The following is a 17333-nucleotide window of genomic DNA, read 5'->3' as shown; positions in this document are numbered from 1 at the left end:
AAAGCATAAATTCCTTACAAATGTGCTAAGTGCATCTAAATCCCAGCTTATTTTTTAGCTGTGCTGGTATAACAAGTTCTAGCAGTCCCACAAAGTACAGGTCAGAAGAAGCTTGTGGTCCTAAGGGCTGTTTTACCAAGAACATTGAGACTCAAGAAGTCAAATGGATAAAGGCTGCTGTGCACCTTGCATGAGAACAGTAATTTAATGAAGCAGACAAGGTAGCTAATATCCAAAAAAGACACAAATACTCTGTGTGGGGAAAATCTTTTTCCTTCTCTTCCTGTCTGAGATGTTACATTTTTAGAGATAAGCAGAGTTGGTTGCCTCTGCAAGATTTGCACCTGATAAAATGGCATTTATCTCTCCATTTTTTTTTTTCTCCCCAAATGTTTGAATTATTTTGAGATGTTTGTCTCCATTTATTTAAAGCCAGGACTTGAGATGTAGGAACAAAGAATGTCTGGCAAGTGCTGAAAGTCTCTTTGAACACAAAAAACTGCTCTGTTAGTTGTACTGGTTGTTACTGTAGTTCTGATTAGTGGATGCTTGTGAGATCTAGATTTCTGCAATAAAACTTGGAAAAAATACTCATGCACAGGTTCCTCCAGTTTTATTCCTTTTTTTTTTTTTTTTTTTTTTTGGTCTGTTCAGTTGCTTCATTTTCCTCCATTAATCTCGCTGAATGGGCCTCAGGAAATAACAATTACAAGTCAGTATTAAACAAAAAAAAAAATTCTCTTGAATATAGTATGAAAATAATTTCAGGATTGGTTTTTTTCCCTTAAATTCTTTGCTGTTGGTTGATTTCCCCAAATGCATTCATGATGAGAAATAACCTGCCAACTTTCGGTGACTACATCTTGGTCTGCTGCTTGACTGAGAGGTGCTTATTTTGATTTTATTCAAGCTGCTTTGATTGAACAGTTTGACCACCTGATATATTCCTGTTCCATAATAAGAAATGGATTTTACTAGAATTATGCAGAAACATTTTCATTCATATTCTAGAACATGAAGTTCAAAAGTGTGGCATTAGTAGACACGTACCAAACCTGGGCACAAAGTAAATAATTTAGAAAGGCTAATTACCCTGACTGAAATAAATTGATATAAAATGGGGTGATTCTCAGAAACTTTGTGCCTGTTTCTCCCAGCTTTTCACCATTTCTAGTGAAAATCCAAGTAAAGTCAAGACAAGGTCAGTACCAGTTGCAGCAAGCAGCAAAAGATACAATCTGAGGTCATCTAATAAAACAAGATCTGCTTTTTGATACTTTATTTTGAAAACAAGGGGTTTTATTGAGTCCTCATCTGCTTCTGAAAGCCTAATTAGTAGCAGAAGCCAGAGAGGAGCACTTGTCCAGGAGGTTCCTGGCCATTTCTTTTAGTTCCAAATTGTATCCTATATAATGAAGTGCTCTCGTGTTTATTTGTTGTATTACACATGCTAACATCATATATTAAACTGTCAATAACTCCTGGTAGCAGATGTGGCTTGATAATCACACTTGGTCTCCAGCAGGTGGAAATGGCTCTTTAGAAGGTGAAGAGCACTAGAAAGAAGATGGTTCAGAGGGACTTCTTGGGCAGGAGGCCTGAGATGATAACGAAATTCCCAGCATATTTCTGAGCTGGTAGCCGAGATGCTCGTCAGCCTGGCTCAGAGATGGGAAGAAGTTGAATTTTGACTTGTTGTGGGATGAAGAAATGGTTCATGCAGGCTGCAAGACACAGGGCACCTCTGAGATCAAATAATATCTGAGAAACGAGGCTGCAGATTCAGAGCTTTTGAGAACATGCAGCAGTTCAGGATGAAGCTTAGAACTTAGAACTTAGGTACTTAGAAAGGCACCTTATACATATTGGCACTGTGTTACTGCACTGATTGCACCAATTGCAGTTTAAGATACCCAGCAAGAGTCCAGTTTTGGAGAGGTCTTTCTCTAGATGTGGTCTATGCTGGCAAAAAATTCTTGGAAGTGCCCTCAGTGATACAGTCCTGGCAATGGAGAGGCCTCGATGCCTGTGTTGATCCACTGAAGTCTTTATGTTCATTTTCTGGGCAACATAGAAAATTCTGCTTTGCTTCATGAAACTCTTTCTGGGATAAGACCTCAGCTTGGCAGTGTGTTGCAAGTCAGATACCTCCATTTCCATAGTACTTGCTAAAATATTTTGGGGATGGAGCTCAGATTTTGCATTTGCACCACAGAGCAGCTATGCAACATTTTAAAATAAGGAGATAAAAGTAAAAATAATTTGTGAAGCTTTAGAATAGGCTTACAGGTAACAGTGTATGCTGTCCTATAAATCAGGACTAGTTGCTTTTGAGGCCAAAAGCAGATAAATTAAAAGGCTCCTACCCTTAAATATTCCATTCCCCTTAGTATGTTGTCTTACAGTGTGTATTTTTGCTGTGAGCTCCTCTCCTTAATTGAGCTATAGTTTTGTTCCAGACCAGAGCAGCATTTTTTTACCCTAATTCTAATTTTTACCCTAATTCCATCCCTGTTGTTGTATCTCCTTATCCTCTTGTCCTAGTCACGTGCTTGATGTCCTAGCTTGATGCCCTAGTCATTGACGCTTATTCAGATGATCCACTTGGCCAACAAGCCTGCTTGTGCTTGAGGAGGATGAAGAGTTGCCTCTGGCTTCTCTACCACCTCCTCAACCCGTGAATGGAAGGGAGGGTGACAAATTGCTCCCAAGCCCCATCTCTGTCAAGCATAACCTGCTGCTGCACCGTGACTTAGTCTGTGGCCCTTCTCCTTGGAGTGACAGTCATGGCAGGCGTCCAGGTCCTTAGTGCGGTTAGCAGAAAATCCATTGACGCCTGTTGAACATTTGGTGGGTTTTGGATTTGACAGGTCTTTAAAAATAGTTCTCTGACTCTATATCAGGGCAGCATTGTTTTTAAGGTGAATTATGTGGAGGCCTTGGCTCCTTCTGACCTGGTTGTGCTTGCTGCAATAACCCACAATAACTGTAATGTACATCGCAGCTAAGCTTCAGTAGCTGTCACACTGGGGTGAATTGAAGTATGTTCCTTGTACTGATTTGATTAAACATTTGCACGTGCAACACATTCCTGTAAACAAACAAAAAGTGACAGAATGTCCCTCTTTGAGGTGCATTATGTTTATTCTCTGAGCATTGAAGAGAATCCCATCGTTATAAAGGTATCTTGAGGTTTTTTTATTCAGCATTTTAAAGATAATGAAGAAAAAATCCCCATATAAGCAGGCACTTATATGACTATATGACTCGTTCTTACATTTTTCTCTTATTTAAGTGGAGTCTAGCTGGATGCAAATATAAATGCTAAAGCACTGGTAATGCATGCCATCAGTTGTGCTCTTGCTGTCATGCAAATTCACAGAAAGAAGGAAACATTAAAGAAATTCGATAAGGCCAGGTGGTCTGAGTGAATAATTTCCCTTTCATTAACATATTCCCCTTATTAACTCTGTAATTAATTGTACATAGCTAAGGAAAGCTATGGAAATTGCATTTTGAGATGTATCAAAGCTGACTTTATGCTTCAGACTTCCATGCAATTTACTATTAATGAAGCAAGAGATGGAGGCCCCAAATCTATAATTATTACTTACTATTTGAATGACAAGCAAAGAATTTTATCAGCACAGTTTCAAATGAAAGGGGATTAGCAGCTAATGTTGAAATTGTTAATCTTTCTTATTAAAATAATTTTGACGAGAGTGTTTAGCCTGAAAGAGGTTTCCAGAACATCATTTACCATTAAAACAGCTATTTTCTGAAGCGCAGTATGAATTTGTCGAAGTTTGACAGCAGGGCGCAAATATTTTTTAAATGAATGAATATTTTATGGGAGCTGAGGCTGCTCGTGTGTGAGCGGCTGCCGCGCTGCTGGCTGTGCACATCCTCCTGGAATGGGCAGCAGCGAGGCAGAGCCCTATCCATCTCACCCAAGGGAAGATGCCAGCGGAGATAACCCTGGGAAAAATCTGCAGCACAGGGGCGGAGAGCAGAAATGGTGCCTGGGGCTCGATCTGCACGCTGCTGATTAGCAGGTGTGAGCTGAGGCCGAATTGGGCCCTAGATCTCACTGATATTTTTATGCAACGCATAAAAAAAGTGTGTAATTAAGTTTGGCAGCACCATTACTTCATGTTTAGATGGGCCTTGCTCATCTAAATCATGATATATTTTCAGTTTTCATGTATTTCTAGTAGTGTCATGTACCTTAAGCCAAGTGTTCAGTGGTGAGTGCTTTACACAGACATGTAAGCTTGTGTACATATATCATATACAGGAATGATATCTTCATATGTGTTTAGGTAAATATTCGTGAGTGGATTTACAACATTTGTGGCTTTTCAAATTTAATGGAAACTAGTCAGCATTTAAAATTTAAAACACTTCCTTGCAGTATTTGCAATTCTCAGCTCTTACGGGAGTGTACAAATGAAGCTGACAAAGCTGTTCTCATTGCTTAAGATGAGGAAATTGCAAATATGTAATGACATAAATGGTGAAAAGCAAAGCAGTAATAATTTACAAAATGTAATTTGTAGTGGTCTCAGCCTACAGGAGATACATGTTGAAGAACATGATCAATTTGCCTGTGTCCCGTTACAAAAAGAAAACTAATGTAGGAGATGATAGTACATGCTTTTGCCAGTGACAAATTAAACCTTATAAGCAAAACAGTCAGAGATCCTTTAAAATGTCTTGGTTTAGACATGATTTGTGTGAGTAGACGGCTCTGTGTAAAGCTGCTATCAACACAACAAAGCCTGACCTGCCGTGAGATTCCCATCAGCTTTACCCATAGGTGAACTTGCAGCAACTTCATTAGGTTCCCCGAGAAAATTAAAGGTTACAGAATTAACCTTATATGCCAAGTCCTGTAAAGGTTCGTTTGCGACAGTCGTGCACACCGTGATACAGTAGCAGCAAGTCCGTAAGCTGTGAATTTGCTTCCTTCATCAGGCAGAATCAGAGATTCGTTCACTTAAGCACGGCGGTCATTAAAGAGCTCCCAGGAACAGAACCTCAAAAGCACTTCCATTGTATGACCACGTTTCATATACCTTATAATTACATTTTAGGTTAAGGACATCCAGCGTTCTTCTTAACATATATAAATCATAATAAACCAGGTGGTCCATAGTAGCAAATGAAAGTCACGGTATGAGTGGGTTGGCTGGTGTAGCTCCATTGGGAATTCATGTGGGAATGCAGGATGCCTGTGTGAGAGAAGTACCTTGTTCCGTTTGCTCATGGCCTCCTTTCCCACGCTGGTATCTCTGCTTGCTCCAGACCAGTCTGACTGCAAGCCTTACACATCTCACTGCTTGATAGTATTTCACAACCCAGGTGCAGAGAGCTCAGCAGCCCCTGAGCCAGTCTGGGTTGTGCTGTCCCAAACAAAACCTAATCCATTATGTTTTCGGGTAGTCTAGAAATTGTTTTTTTATCATTAAAACTTCCAGTAGTGTACAGGAGAGTAGAGGCCCTCGACTTGTGTGTGTTTCCTAACAATTGAATTTGGGGAAACTTGGTCCTCCACGTAGGATCCTAGGACTTAATGCAGGACTTTTTGATTAAAGTCACAGGGAGTCTTTCAACTAACTGGAGTAACAAAAATAGTAATAAACCAGCTCTTACATAGCGTTTTGATCAAAAATTCAAAAGTTTTTCTAAAGGTCAGTACCATTATCCTGTTTTTCAGTCCAGGAAGCTCAGACATAGGTGAGGAAATGTCTTGACCAAGCATAACTTGAAGGTCAGAGACAGAGCCCGGAGTGGACCCCATTCTCCTGTGTCCCAGTGCTCTGCTCTTACAACTAATCACATTGGGTTTAATATACAAGGGACCGTGAAGAAGGGTAATATTTTTGCCCTGGTTTATCCGTTCACATTCCCTTTTGGATGCTTTCATGATATACACTGTAAAAACTGCAGAACTAGGCCACCCTATTGAAAATCCCTTGGAACGTAGATAAAACCTAAGCAAAATGGGATGTTCTCTGTAAGTTTGGAAGCAGAGTTGATGCCGGCAACATCTTTCTCATGCCCAGCATAGTTCCCTTCCCTACTACATGTTGGTCCTGCAGCTGCTGGGACAAGACATGGAAGAGAGAGCATGGAAGCTGAGAGTGTCTTCCCACACAGTCATTTCCACGAAGACCTACAAGTACTTCTGTGGAAAGGGAGCTTTCCAGTCACTTACTGTCTTCTCAGTTGACCTAGTTGGATTGTTTTTCTGCATTTAAGAGCTTTCCATAATGCCACAAGAGGAGAGTCTTAGTCACTGGCCAGGGAATGACTGAGACGTCAGTTCGTAAGACAGAAGAAGGCAATGTGCAAAACATTGGTTTACCCTGGATCTTCCTAGACCTGTGACATCTTTCCAACCTTTATCTTGACTGCTAGGATTTGACCACTGATGATGTTTGCAGAGTGTGACGCCTTGCAGCTATGGCTCTAATGCGAGTTTTCTAGGGAACTGGCTGATTTTCCAGTCTGTTCCTTCTCTGCTTTTTCTCAACAGGTGACCATATGTTCACTTGAATTTGTGTGTGCTGTGCAGATAGGCTGTGCTTGTAGGGTAGATGGCAAGACTTCATGTCACAGATTCTCAATTTTCACACACACCTAAGTGCATATGTATGTACAAAAACTGTCATTACTCATTTTGATAATGTGAAAAAAAAAAAGCTTAGAAGCATTTAGGAAAAGAATTTTCAGAATTTTGAATTTTTATGAGTCATGATTTGCTCCTGTAAAAAAAAAAAGTCTGCTTTTATTCTGCTATGTATGTGCTTATTTGTATGCTCTATCAGGATTGTTGTATCTTTAGAAGCGATGGGGTTTTTTTCCCCATGCTTGAGATGGCCACTTTCTAGCAGGGGCATAATTTGGCCCGTTATCTATAAATGACATCATGGGTCTTATCACTTTGTTGAGCTCGGTCATGGCTGCCTGCGTTCCCTGGTCTCATTACCTCCATGGAACATAACCACGCTTGAACAGAGGATTATTTTGGAACATGACATTTTCAGAACTCTGTATTTATCTCTCGGTAGTTTTGCTATATAGTAGATGAAGATGACGGTACCAGTCCTCTAAAAAGAAATGCTGAATTTAGTTCATTAAAATCTAAACTTGCTAATAGGGTATCCAACCAGGAACCCAAATTTAAATGCTTTATTGTGTTAGTGAGGAGAGGGAGAAGGAAGGAAATTAGGTTTTGGGTTTCAGTTTGGTAATTAGTGTGTAGTCGTATATTTTTAAAGTTTTCATCTCAAACGGACAACTTCATGAGCAGGCATATAAATGAATGTCTTGGATTATGTTATGAGGTTCAAACTGTTTTATAGAAAAAAAATAAATGAGAAGAATGGATTGTCTGAACAAAAGATTTAACATGTAAGAAGAAAATTGCAATATCTATGAGAATGGAATATCAATAATTATCATGTAGACTTGAAGGATTTATTTGATTTGTATTTTTGAGCAGTGAAATCTGCTCGTTTTGATTCATTTGTGCAGTCTGTGAATTTGCCTTTTGACAAAGCGACCAAAAGCCCTTCCCAAAGTGACACAGTTGAAGAATTTAACATCATCCATCCTTAGTGTCAGTTCCTACAGCGCAGAGTTGTTCCGAATATAAAGGTTTTGGTTGATGTTGTTATTAAATAATGCACATCACTGTCACAACATGTCGTGTGCTGTGAAATAGCAGTGTTTGACTAAGAGGTCTAGCTCCTCAATTTTTGAAACTAAAATTCTTCTTTAGTAAAAGGCTATTAGTTATTGCTCCTTATTGTGAAATCTACTATAATAAATATAGAAAGACTGGAAATTATTTTGACTAATTTCTCTTTCACATCTTTATTATTTAGATATCTCAGAAACAAACTCTAATGTACACTTGATTTCCTGTACTCATCAGCCACTTATCTGTACTGTAAATCAGAAAACAGCCCTCACAAACAAAAAAAGTCTATTCTAATTCCAAATTCCCATGCCAAAATGCTATCACGTTACATATTCATAATGGTTGCTTGACTTTTAGTCTTTTTTTATAGCTGTAATCGTGGGAAAAGGGGGAAAAAACCCACAGTGGTCAGGATGATTGCGAGCTCTGGATTTCTCTGCTAACTAACTGTGCTGGGAGTGGATTCTGTGGCACTGGGGAATTCACTTCCATGTTTCTGCCCTTTCCTTTTCCCATCTGTGGCTTGGCCATCATCCTGGCCTCCCCTGCCGAACTGCTTCCAGACCCTTGCAACGAAGGAGCTGCAGGAAAAAGGAGCCCATAAGGGAGCAAAATGATGTTCCTTTTATGGTAATCGTCTCCTTTTTGGTGAGGTTTATTTAAAGCCGAGTAATTGCAGTGATGAAGCTTCAGAGGCATAATTGAGTTTTCAGGAAAGGGGGTGAGGAGGAGGGGATGGGGGCGGTTGTATTTTAAGACCTAGAAGACACCATTAAGTGGCTGGTAATGCTTGAGAATGGATTCTTTGTAGAGTGAATTTCCTTTCCTTCTGCTCTATTTCGAGACTGCCAGGTAGAGTAAATATTTCATAATTAAGCATTCCGTTTTAAAAAAAAATATTTAATTCCGTAGCTGCCTTTTCTTCAAACACGTCCCTGCTCCCGGCGCTAACGGCACAAGCTGCATCCTCCTCCGGGGGCTGCAGCAGAGCCGAACGCCGGCTCGGTCCCCGCCAGGTCGTACCCAGCCCTTTCCCTGGGATCTCCCTGAGCACCTTTGGCAGCTGGGAGCTGTAAGAAAAGGGATTAGCAAGTGTTTGTGTGACACGCACTGATCCCAGCACCTGCTGATTGGATTGCAGTAATCCTTTTACAAGTTACAAACCTGCATTATCGGAGCGGTAGCAGAGCAGGAGGCAGTGCTGCACTCTCCATCCAGGGTGTATTAATTTAGGTAGGCAGAACACAGGTTGTCATTAATGTCCTTGTGAATGCTGGCATTCTTGTGCAGGTTGCACTGGAGTCTCCTTTGGCGACCACTGCCATGAACTGCTTTGATATTTCACTAGAAACTCAAGGGCAATCCTTGTAAATTATTTTAGATGGCTTGAGGCAGGATTGTGCTCTCTGCATACCTGCTTTGTCACTGACAATCAGCTTTACACCTAAAAATGTAGAATTGAAACTCTGAAAAGAAATCCTTTCTTGTTGTGTGGCATCACCACGGAAGTTAGGCTTTATTTCCTAATAATGCAACCATTTTGAAACATACAGTGAAATTATTTGCAGCCAGATTCACTACTTGCTTCTTCACTTCCTTCCATTTTTTTTCCGTTGTAATCTACCTTATTATGTATGATATTAGCAGTATTTTATGCCAGCTCCAGTAAAGCTTTACAGTACTTTTCCGTCCTTATTTGCAAAGGCTTTAAAACCTGCCCTTTTCATTGTGCTAATCAGATACTGAGGATTCCTTTGGGATTGCTTCAGACAGTTCTCTCTGATAAGATCAAGAGATACAGGATAACGCGGGGCAAGACAAAGAAAGAAAAAGGAGCATCCAGCATGAAATGAGTGACTAATGGGATGAAGAAATCCTGCTCCAGCCGCGTCAGGAGCGGGTGCAGAATGGTCCCTCAGGTAGAAAAGTCTGTGAGACTTTATAGTTAGATGTTAAGTTACTGAGATTTCCTTCAGGAGAAAGTTCTGAGAGATACAGAAAATGAGTTGCCACAGCAGAATTTTGGTTTTATTTAATAGATTTTTCTGCAGCTAGGCATAACAAGCCCATGAAAGTCACACTTCCCTGTAGTTAACATTGTGTAAATGTGTATTATGTGCCCCTCTACTCAGCTCTGGTGAGGCCGCACCTGGAGTACTGTGTGCAGTTCTGGGCTCCCCAGTATAAGAGGGACGTGGAGCTTCTCGAGAGGGTCCAGAGAAGAGCAACCAGGATGATTAAGGGAATGGAACATCTCTCGTATGAAGAGAGGCTGAGTGAGCTGGGCCTGTTTTCTCTGGGGAAGAAAAGGCTCAGAGGGGATATGATTAATATGTATAAGTTCAGGAAGGGAGAATGCAGGGAGGAAGGGGACAGGCTGTTCTCACTGGTGGCCAGCGATAGGATAGGACGAGGGGTAATGGCCACAAGCTGGAGCACARGAAGTTCCGTCTCCAGGTGAGGAGCAACTTCTTTACTGTTAGGGTGACAGAGCAGTGGMACAGGCTGCCCAGGGAGGTTGTGGAGTCTCCTACTCTGGAGGTCTTCAAAACCCGCCTGGATGCCACCCTGTGCCACATGCTGTAGGTGTGCCTGCTTGAGCAGGAAGGTTGGACTAGATGGTCTCTAGAGGTCCCTTCCAACATTAAATATTCTGTGATTCTGTGATTATTTGCCTTGGTATAAGTAGAGCTAATGCTTTTAACAACATGTGCAGAGTGAAATCTCTGTCACAAAGCTGGTCTTGGTGACTACCCTGGACTCGGAGTGTTTGCCCTTTGGCAGGGCAGAATATCATGAACATCTGTGGTGCCTTCACAGAATTACAATTATTGGAAGAAACTAGAGTTTTTTTAATGTATTAGTTGTTCGGATGACCTTTATTTCAAGTCTGTTTTCCTAGGTAAGAAAAATAGGAAAACTGTGGACACAATTAGGCCCTGCTCCCACATGTTACTCTACATGGAGCACCACTGAGTGGCTTCCTTATGCGGACACAGGTGGTGAGTTCACAGCAGTGAATGCAGTGGCTGCTTAGGGTGGAAGCCCCAAATAATGTTAGCTCCACAGTGAAACTGCATTAGAATATGTAAGAAAATGAAAAGGTGCATCTGTGTGGTCTGAGTATGAAACTTGCAGGATTCTCATAGTGACACTTATTCCCTCAGGAAGCTTTATTTGGATAGTGCTGGACCAGTGTTGATGCAGCAAAATGGAAGAATAAAGTAGTTGTGATGTTTAGAAAGAGAGGGAGGAGAAGCAAAGCAAGAGAAGAGAAGTGATCCTTGCTAATACTATTCCATGAGTCCAGACTCTGGCCCTAGAAAATAATGGAACACATATTAAAATGAAATTGCTGATTATCTAAGGAGAGATTTTCAAAGGCCTAAAACAGAGATAAGGGTGAGCATCTCATTCAAGAGGAGAGAGAGGACTGGAATCTTCCCTTTGTGTGGTTGCTAATCTCCTCCGTCCGTTCTGTTGGATAACTGCTCCCCGAGCAGGAATGTGCATCATTTTATAAAGAATAAATCTTGCCTGCACAAACTTGATTGCTTTTATTTAACTAAAATTACAAAAACCACAGAAGAAGTGAAAACATCAGAAGCAACATATCCAAGTTTTCGTAAAGCTTTGAAATGAATTAGGATGAGTTAATTGAAAAATTAATGTCAATTTTTAGAAGACAATTAAGTCGGTTGAAATGTGGCTAAAAGGGTGGTATACAAAGCACAACAATCAAAAGCTGTATATGGCTGCATGGTACAGGATTTGATGTTAGATGCAGCTGTATTTAATTTTTAATTAAGGAATTGGAAGTAGCTGGAAGTGCCAGAGACTTTTGCAAGTGGTTTCACCCTGGGAGGTGCTACACAGAAGGAGTAATCCAAAAGGTTGAAAACCTCAGACTTAAAATGTGTGCTCTAAACTTAAGACTTTAGACTTAAAATCAACTTAAAAGAAAAGAGTCACAAGAAGAATAGTCTGTAGTTTGAATGAAAGTATTAACTCGGGGACCCACACAGTGACACAGTGAAGACTGTGAAACCTATTCAAGAGAGTTTTTTTATTATTATTGTTTATTTATTGAGGAGCAATATTCTGTGCAAGCAGAGTAGGGCTCAAGGAAATGGATTGAGGATGACGGATAGTAAATTAATTTTGCAAGAGAAAAGTGGTATTTGCTTCCCTATGCAAAAGTCATCTTTTTGGGTTCAGATAATGACTGATATTCTTCATTTAAAACATGTGGGTGTTGCCAGGAATACAATGTACAGATCTGAACAGAAGGAATCCCAAGGAATAGCTAAAATCTGGGGCAGAAATGAACAACAAAAATTATCGGGAAAACCAGAGATCAATTTGTGAAAGAAAACTTAAAGAGGAATTTGGCTAGTTGGCAATGAATAAACTTACCAGCAGGAATTTGACAAGAATTAAGTCATTTGAGAGAATAAAGAGCTTTACCTGAACACAAAGAATAAAAGCTGTAAGAAATTGAGTTTGTAAGTGGTTTGTCACAGAGAGCTGTGTGATAGTAATCTGAGCAAGATGTGATTTAGCCTCCTCTTTAGATATGGGGCACCTAAAAACCTAGCCAAGTTTTCTAGGTAGATCTCCAAGTCAGCTGGAGAGAATAATCACAGAAGCACAGAATATTCAAGGTTGGAAGGGACCTCTAGAGATCATCTAGTCCAACCTTCAATAATAATAAAACAAAGGAATCATTTTAAGAACAGTCTTCTACTGTTTAGCACACAGCTGTAATTGATATATATGTGCATATATGTGTGTATATATATGTATATATCAGGGCAAATACTGCAAAAGGAGCAAAAATTGAGTATGAAGACCATGAAATGTAGGGGGCAGTGGGAGCTGGTGAGCTAGATCTAATTTTCTTTGTTGGAGAAACGTAAAATTAGGTGACAACAATTCCATGCTCGCCCATATTCCACCCGTGACCACAGCAGCATCAGCAGCCTCTGCTCATCATGTTGCTGTTGGAGTTTCCTCGCTGCACCTCGGGAAGCAGCAGCAGCTGCTGGAAAGCAGCAGCCCTCACGTTGTTAGGCGCAGGGGGGAGATTTGAGTGGTCGCTGCTCACAAGGATTAGGATCATGTCCCATCCACTTCTTAAGCTGACGTTTGAGATTAGATTAAACCTGTCGAGGTCTGTCAATGTGAGCGTTGCCCGGCTTTTCATTGAAAGCGACATCCGCAGCCACAGAGAGTGTCCACTCGGGCACTGTAGTGGGGGTGTGTTGTCAAAAGTAATTGAAATAATTGCTTTTTGCAATAGCTGACCATCAGCTAATAAAACAGGCATTTTTGAAACAAATACCTTGGCAGATGCAATTCGTAGTAGTCTTGAAGAAGGTATTGGGAGATTGCCCAGACAATTAAAATTTAATTTTGATGTTTGTCAACTTTAATTTACGCATACTGGATGCAGCTCCTCGAATAAAGAAAACCAAGGAGTGGTTTTCTTCATCACAGTGCAACATTGGCTGAGCTCTCATAGATCTTCACCAAATCCATGCGGAATCTGCCTTTACATTTGCTATCGGTGCCACTTTTCTTGCCCAGAGATTCTTGGTCCCTGAGCCAGTTTCTCATGCTCTGACTGAAAGCTCCCCTTTTCCCACAGAACTGCCATACCTCATGGTATGAAACTTTACTGAGAAAAGAGATTTTAAAACACATTCCCTTTTCTACATACACTGATAAGGAGAGGGGGAGCTTTGCATGCTCCTTTTCCCCTTAAAACATTTGGCAGCAAGACTGTCTCGTCTGTGAACTGGGCGACCTGCTGTTCTTGTACGCGAGGTATTGCTGAAGGAAAAGGAGGATTTCATGGGAGCGGAGGTTCTCAGGGAGATCCGGCCTCGGGCGCAGTGTTTGTCCAAGTGGTGGCACGTGCTCAGGGCAGATCTAGCTGTGGACACTGTGGTGAGACCAGACCTCTGTCTTCTGCAGCAGGTTGGAGGAGCACTGCAGTGTTACTGGTGACAACCTCTAGTTATTTGGCCTGCTGCTGTGGGACGCTGAAGCTCATGTGTGTTTGACATGCTGGTAATGAATTTGTTTTCTACCAGGCAAATGCAGCAGAATGACTCTTGGAAACCTCCCAATTAAAGAGTGTGTTGCAGTCGATGTGCAATCTCTCAAATATCAGAAACTTCACACAGTTTAATGCTATCCCAAGAGAATATTTCAAAATCACTAAGCTCCTGGCTAGCAAAATGGGGATGGGAGTAGGGACTCCAAAGTACTGGAAGTCAAAGGCTGCTTAACTGACTTCAGAAAGTTTTTAAGGAAGCTTTTCTATCAGTAGAGGCTTAGACGTGTGTGGACAGCAGATGTCCATGCTGAACAGATCCATTCAAAGAGCCAAATGCCTCCTCAGTTTCTCTTAGGAAATGGCCTCTGGATCTGATCTATGTGCCTTATGTGTTGACACTGTACGAAAAGTGGTTGCCTGTCAAAAGTAAAATTTACTTTATTTTCATTTGTACGTTTATTGGTACTAACACTCAAATAGTCCATGAAAAAGGATGATGAAGGTTAGAGATTTCCTTTCTTATCTGTAAGGAGAGATGAGTTTTTTAGATTTTTTAAAAATTATATGCAGTCAGAACACCTTATCTACAATCGCACACAGCAATTTTTGAAAAATTCTGATTTTTACTTCTAAGATTGAGTGCTTGAGATCATCGAACAGACAAGCGGGAGCCAGCCAGGAAGCTCCTTACTACGTTGAGCCCAGCTTTAGGGATCAGGTGTTCAGGGACCTCTTCGTACAGTGTCACAGACCTCACGGTGACAAGGAGAGATCCAGTGCAAGCAGCCCCATATATCTGCAAGGATGTCCCTGAAGTCTGTGGGACGTCGGTGATGGGAGGCCAAAATGAATCAGGTTGTGTAAGGGTGGCTTCAAACGGGAAGGTGCTGCGGGTTGGTCCTTGGCTGCCTGATCTCTGGCTGTCACACGCTGAACAGCTTTTGCAAAGCCGACCATCTTGGTTCAGTAGCTTGGCAAGATTACAGCTTTTCTCCCTTTTCCTTTTTTTTTAAAAAAAGCCTGTATACTCCAACTGCTCTCTACTTAGGAGCAATAATTACCTCTTTCTGACTGTGTTCAACATACATGCCCAAGCGCAGATGTGCTCGGAGGAAGGAGGGGGCTGCTCACCTGATCATCCATGATGTTGCTGAGGGCGCTTCAGCTCCCCGGCCCACAGCAGGGCCGGGCCAGCCCTGCAGCCGCCCCAGGTCCCCATGAGCCACGGCCAGGCTCTGCCCAAAGCTTTCCCTTCGTTCTGGAACCCAAGCGATGGCGCAGTCACCAAGGAAGTCTTCAGTCGGCAGGGGAGGAGAGCAGCCCGCGTCGCTCCTGCGGCGGGAAGCGGGATGAGGCGACAGCTTGAGCGGCGCTTCCGCGGCCCAAGGCAGCTTAGAGCCCTTGACACCCTCTGAGAAACCCGCTGGTGGGGCACGAGAGCTGTTTTTCTGTGAAATATGTTTGGGAGGAAGAATTCATTGTAATAAAGATTGTCTATGTAAAAGGTTTTCTAAGAAATTAAAATGCCTTTTATACTTTTCCGGGAATCCTCTCCAGGCATTATTTTCTAGGCATGAATTGCTAGAATAGCAGCCGTACCCGGCAGCATTTCTAAAGGAGCAGCTTTGGCTGTGGAGCTGTAGCTAAAAGCAGCTTTGGTGCTTGGGCCTAAGACCCCTGGCTCTGCAGCCCTGCTCTCTGTGTCCTTCCAGAGCCTGAGCTTGTCCCCTAACTGGTTTATCCTTTTTAAATCTGGTTAAGGATGTTAGCTTCAACCTACCGTGGCAGGGTAGTATGCCGCTTATGTTACAAATACTCTCGTGTGTATAATGTGAGGTTATTCTCTTCCTCAGTCTAGTAGGAAAGGACACCTTCTGAAAAATAGTTTTTTTATACAAACAGACCTAAGTACCAGCTGATAATTTGTGGAGTTTAAGTGTTAAAATTAGGGGAAGGATTTCTGTTCTCCCCCATGCTCCCTCCATTCCGCTGCCTTCCCCTCCCACTCTTGTTACAATTTTCAGGGCCGTGGGTGATGGAGTAGGGGGTTGTTTCACTTCTGGCACCTTTGGAACCAAATGTCTTCCCAGTGCTGTCCTGAATCCCCAGCCTTGTGAGGGCTGCAGAAACTTAAGATCTGCACCAATATGCTCTGATAGTCCATCATCTCTGGGACCGACGATTAAATTAACTAATTAACACCATCTTCTCAGTTCAGGCTCTCTCTGTGCCAGTCCATGAGTTCTTAATGACCTAGTAATAGAACTGTGACACTTCATCTTAACTCAGAGCAGTGAGAACTTTTAATTTTAGAAGTCCTCTGCCAGCCGAGAGCGAGCCTGGTCAGACAGGTCATGCAGGCCAAAAGGAACAACAGGCAAGGCTGGCGAGGTGTCCAGAAGCAATTTGGCACCTTTCCCCTTCCTGCCCTGCACCCCAAAGACATGACTGCCACACCGAGAAACATGCACTAGCAGAGAAATTTCTCCTAATCTGAAAAATCCATATGGCGGGACTCATTGCAAGCTTCAGTCAGCTGTGATAACCACTCACTGTAAAGGGAGGGGGAAGGAGAAGCTGTAGTTGGCCCCCTGGAACCTGGCAGCCCCTCCACTGCTCTGAACCACCCTATGGATGGCTGAAAATGAACGTGGTTCTGAGCTCCTCGGCCTCCCTCACTCTCCCTGTCTCCACTGTGCTCAGGTGGAGAAGAAGACAGATAGGGTGACAGAACTTGCCCTTTCCCCATTTCCAAAAGAGCGTGGACAGCTAGTCCCGAAATCCTTTAGGGAAATCTTTTCCCTCACCCCATTATTTTCCCAAGTAATAGAAGAAAACCTGTTGTTTTTCATTTTGGTTTTGTATTTCAGTGGTGTTTTTTTGTATCACTTAGCAAGTTTTTACTTCACTTAGCTGTACTGAAGATGATTCAGATTCTTGCCGATGGACTTTTGCTTCTTTTCATCACCTGATGAAAAAGACATTGTGCTTCCGAAAAAGAAATAGCCTGTTCCTGAAGCTCTGTGGCCTGGGGTTTCAAGCATTTCTTCTCAGTAAAGCTAGCACTTTTACATGTTACAGTTAGAAATAAATTCTCTTAAATCAATCATTTAACAATAAGATTGGTGATAAGGCTTAGAGACCCATGCTCTGATTTTCATTCTTCCCTTTCTTTAGGTTGAAGTATCTGAATTTTTGACAGTTTGGAAAGGTGGAAACAAGTTCTGAGCAAGCACTTATTTATAGAAGTCCTAAATTACATACTAGTTCTTCCTGTCTCTGCTTTCTATCCTGCTGCATATCCTTTCAGCTTAGCTTTGAGGCTGGATAGGTCAGTGCTTAATACGATATTCTTTTAATTCCAGTCTTACATGGAAGATCATCTGAAAAACAAGAATCGTCTGGAGAAAGAGTGGGAAGCCCTATGTGCTTATCAGGCTGAACCGAATGCCACCGTCGTTGCACAGCGGGAGGAAAATACCCAGAAGAATCGCTCGCAGGCTGTAGTACCATGTATGTACCCTTTAATTTGGGTGATTATTTTTTATGTTTGTGCCA

At 41.9% G+C, this 17333-nt stretch overlaps 1 protein-coding gene across 1 annotated transcript in view; it reads left to right on the top strand.

The window, feature by feature from the left end:
* The window catches only part of PTPRN2 (protein tyrosine phosphatase, receptor type N2), a 373439-nt gene that overhangs the window by 302069 nt on the left and 54037 nt on the right, over window positions 1–17333 (top strand). The window contains exon 10 of the mRNA XM_026053004.1: window positions 17141–17288. Coding sequence (XP_025908789.1) covers window positions 17141–17288 — 148 coding nt within the window. The remainder of the gene's footprint in view (window positions 1–17140; window positions 17289–17333) is intronic.

Source organism: Nothoprocta perdicaria, unplaced genomic scaffold, assembly GCF_003342845.1.
Source record: "Nothoprocta perdicaria isolate Ctin4 unplaced genomic scaffold, notPer1 scaffold_95, whole genome shotgun sequence".
Lineage (NCBI taxonomy): Eukaryota > Metazoa > Chordata > Aves > Tinamiformes > Tinamidae > Nothoprocta > Nothoprocta perdicaria.
This window is presented reverse-complemented; position numbering and strand designations above follow the sequence as displayed.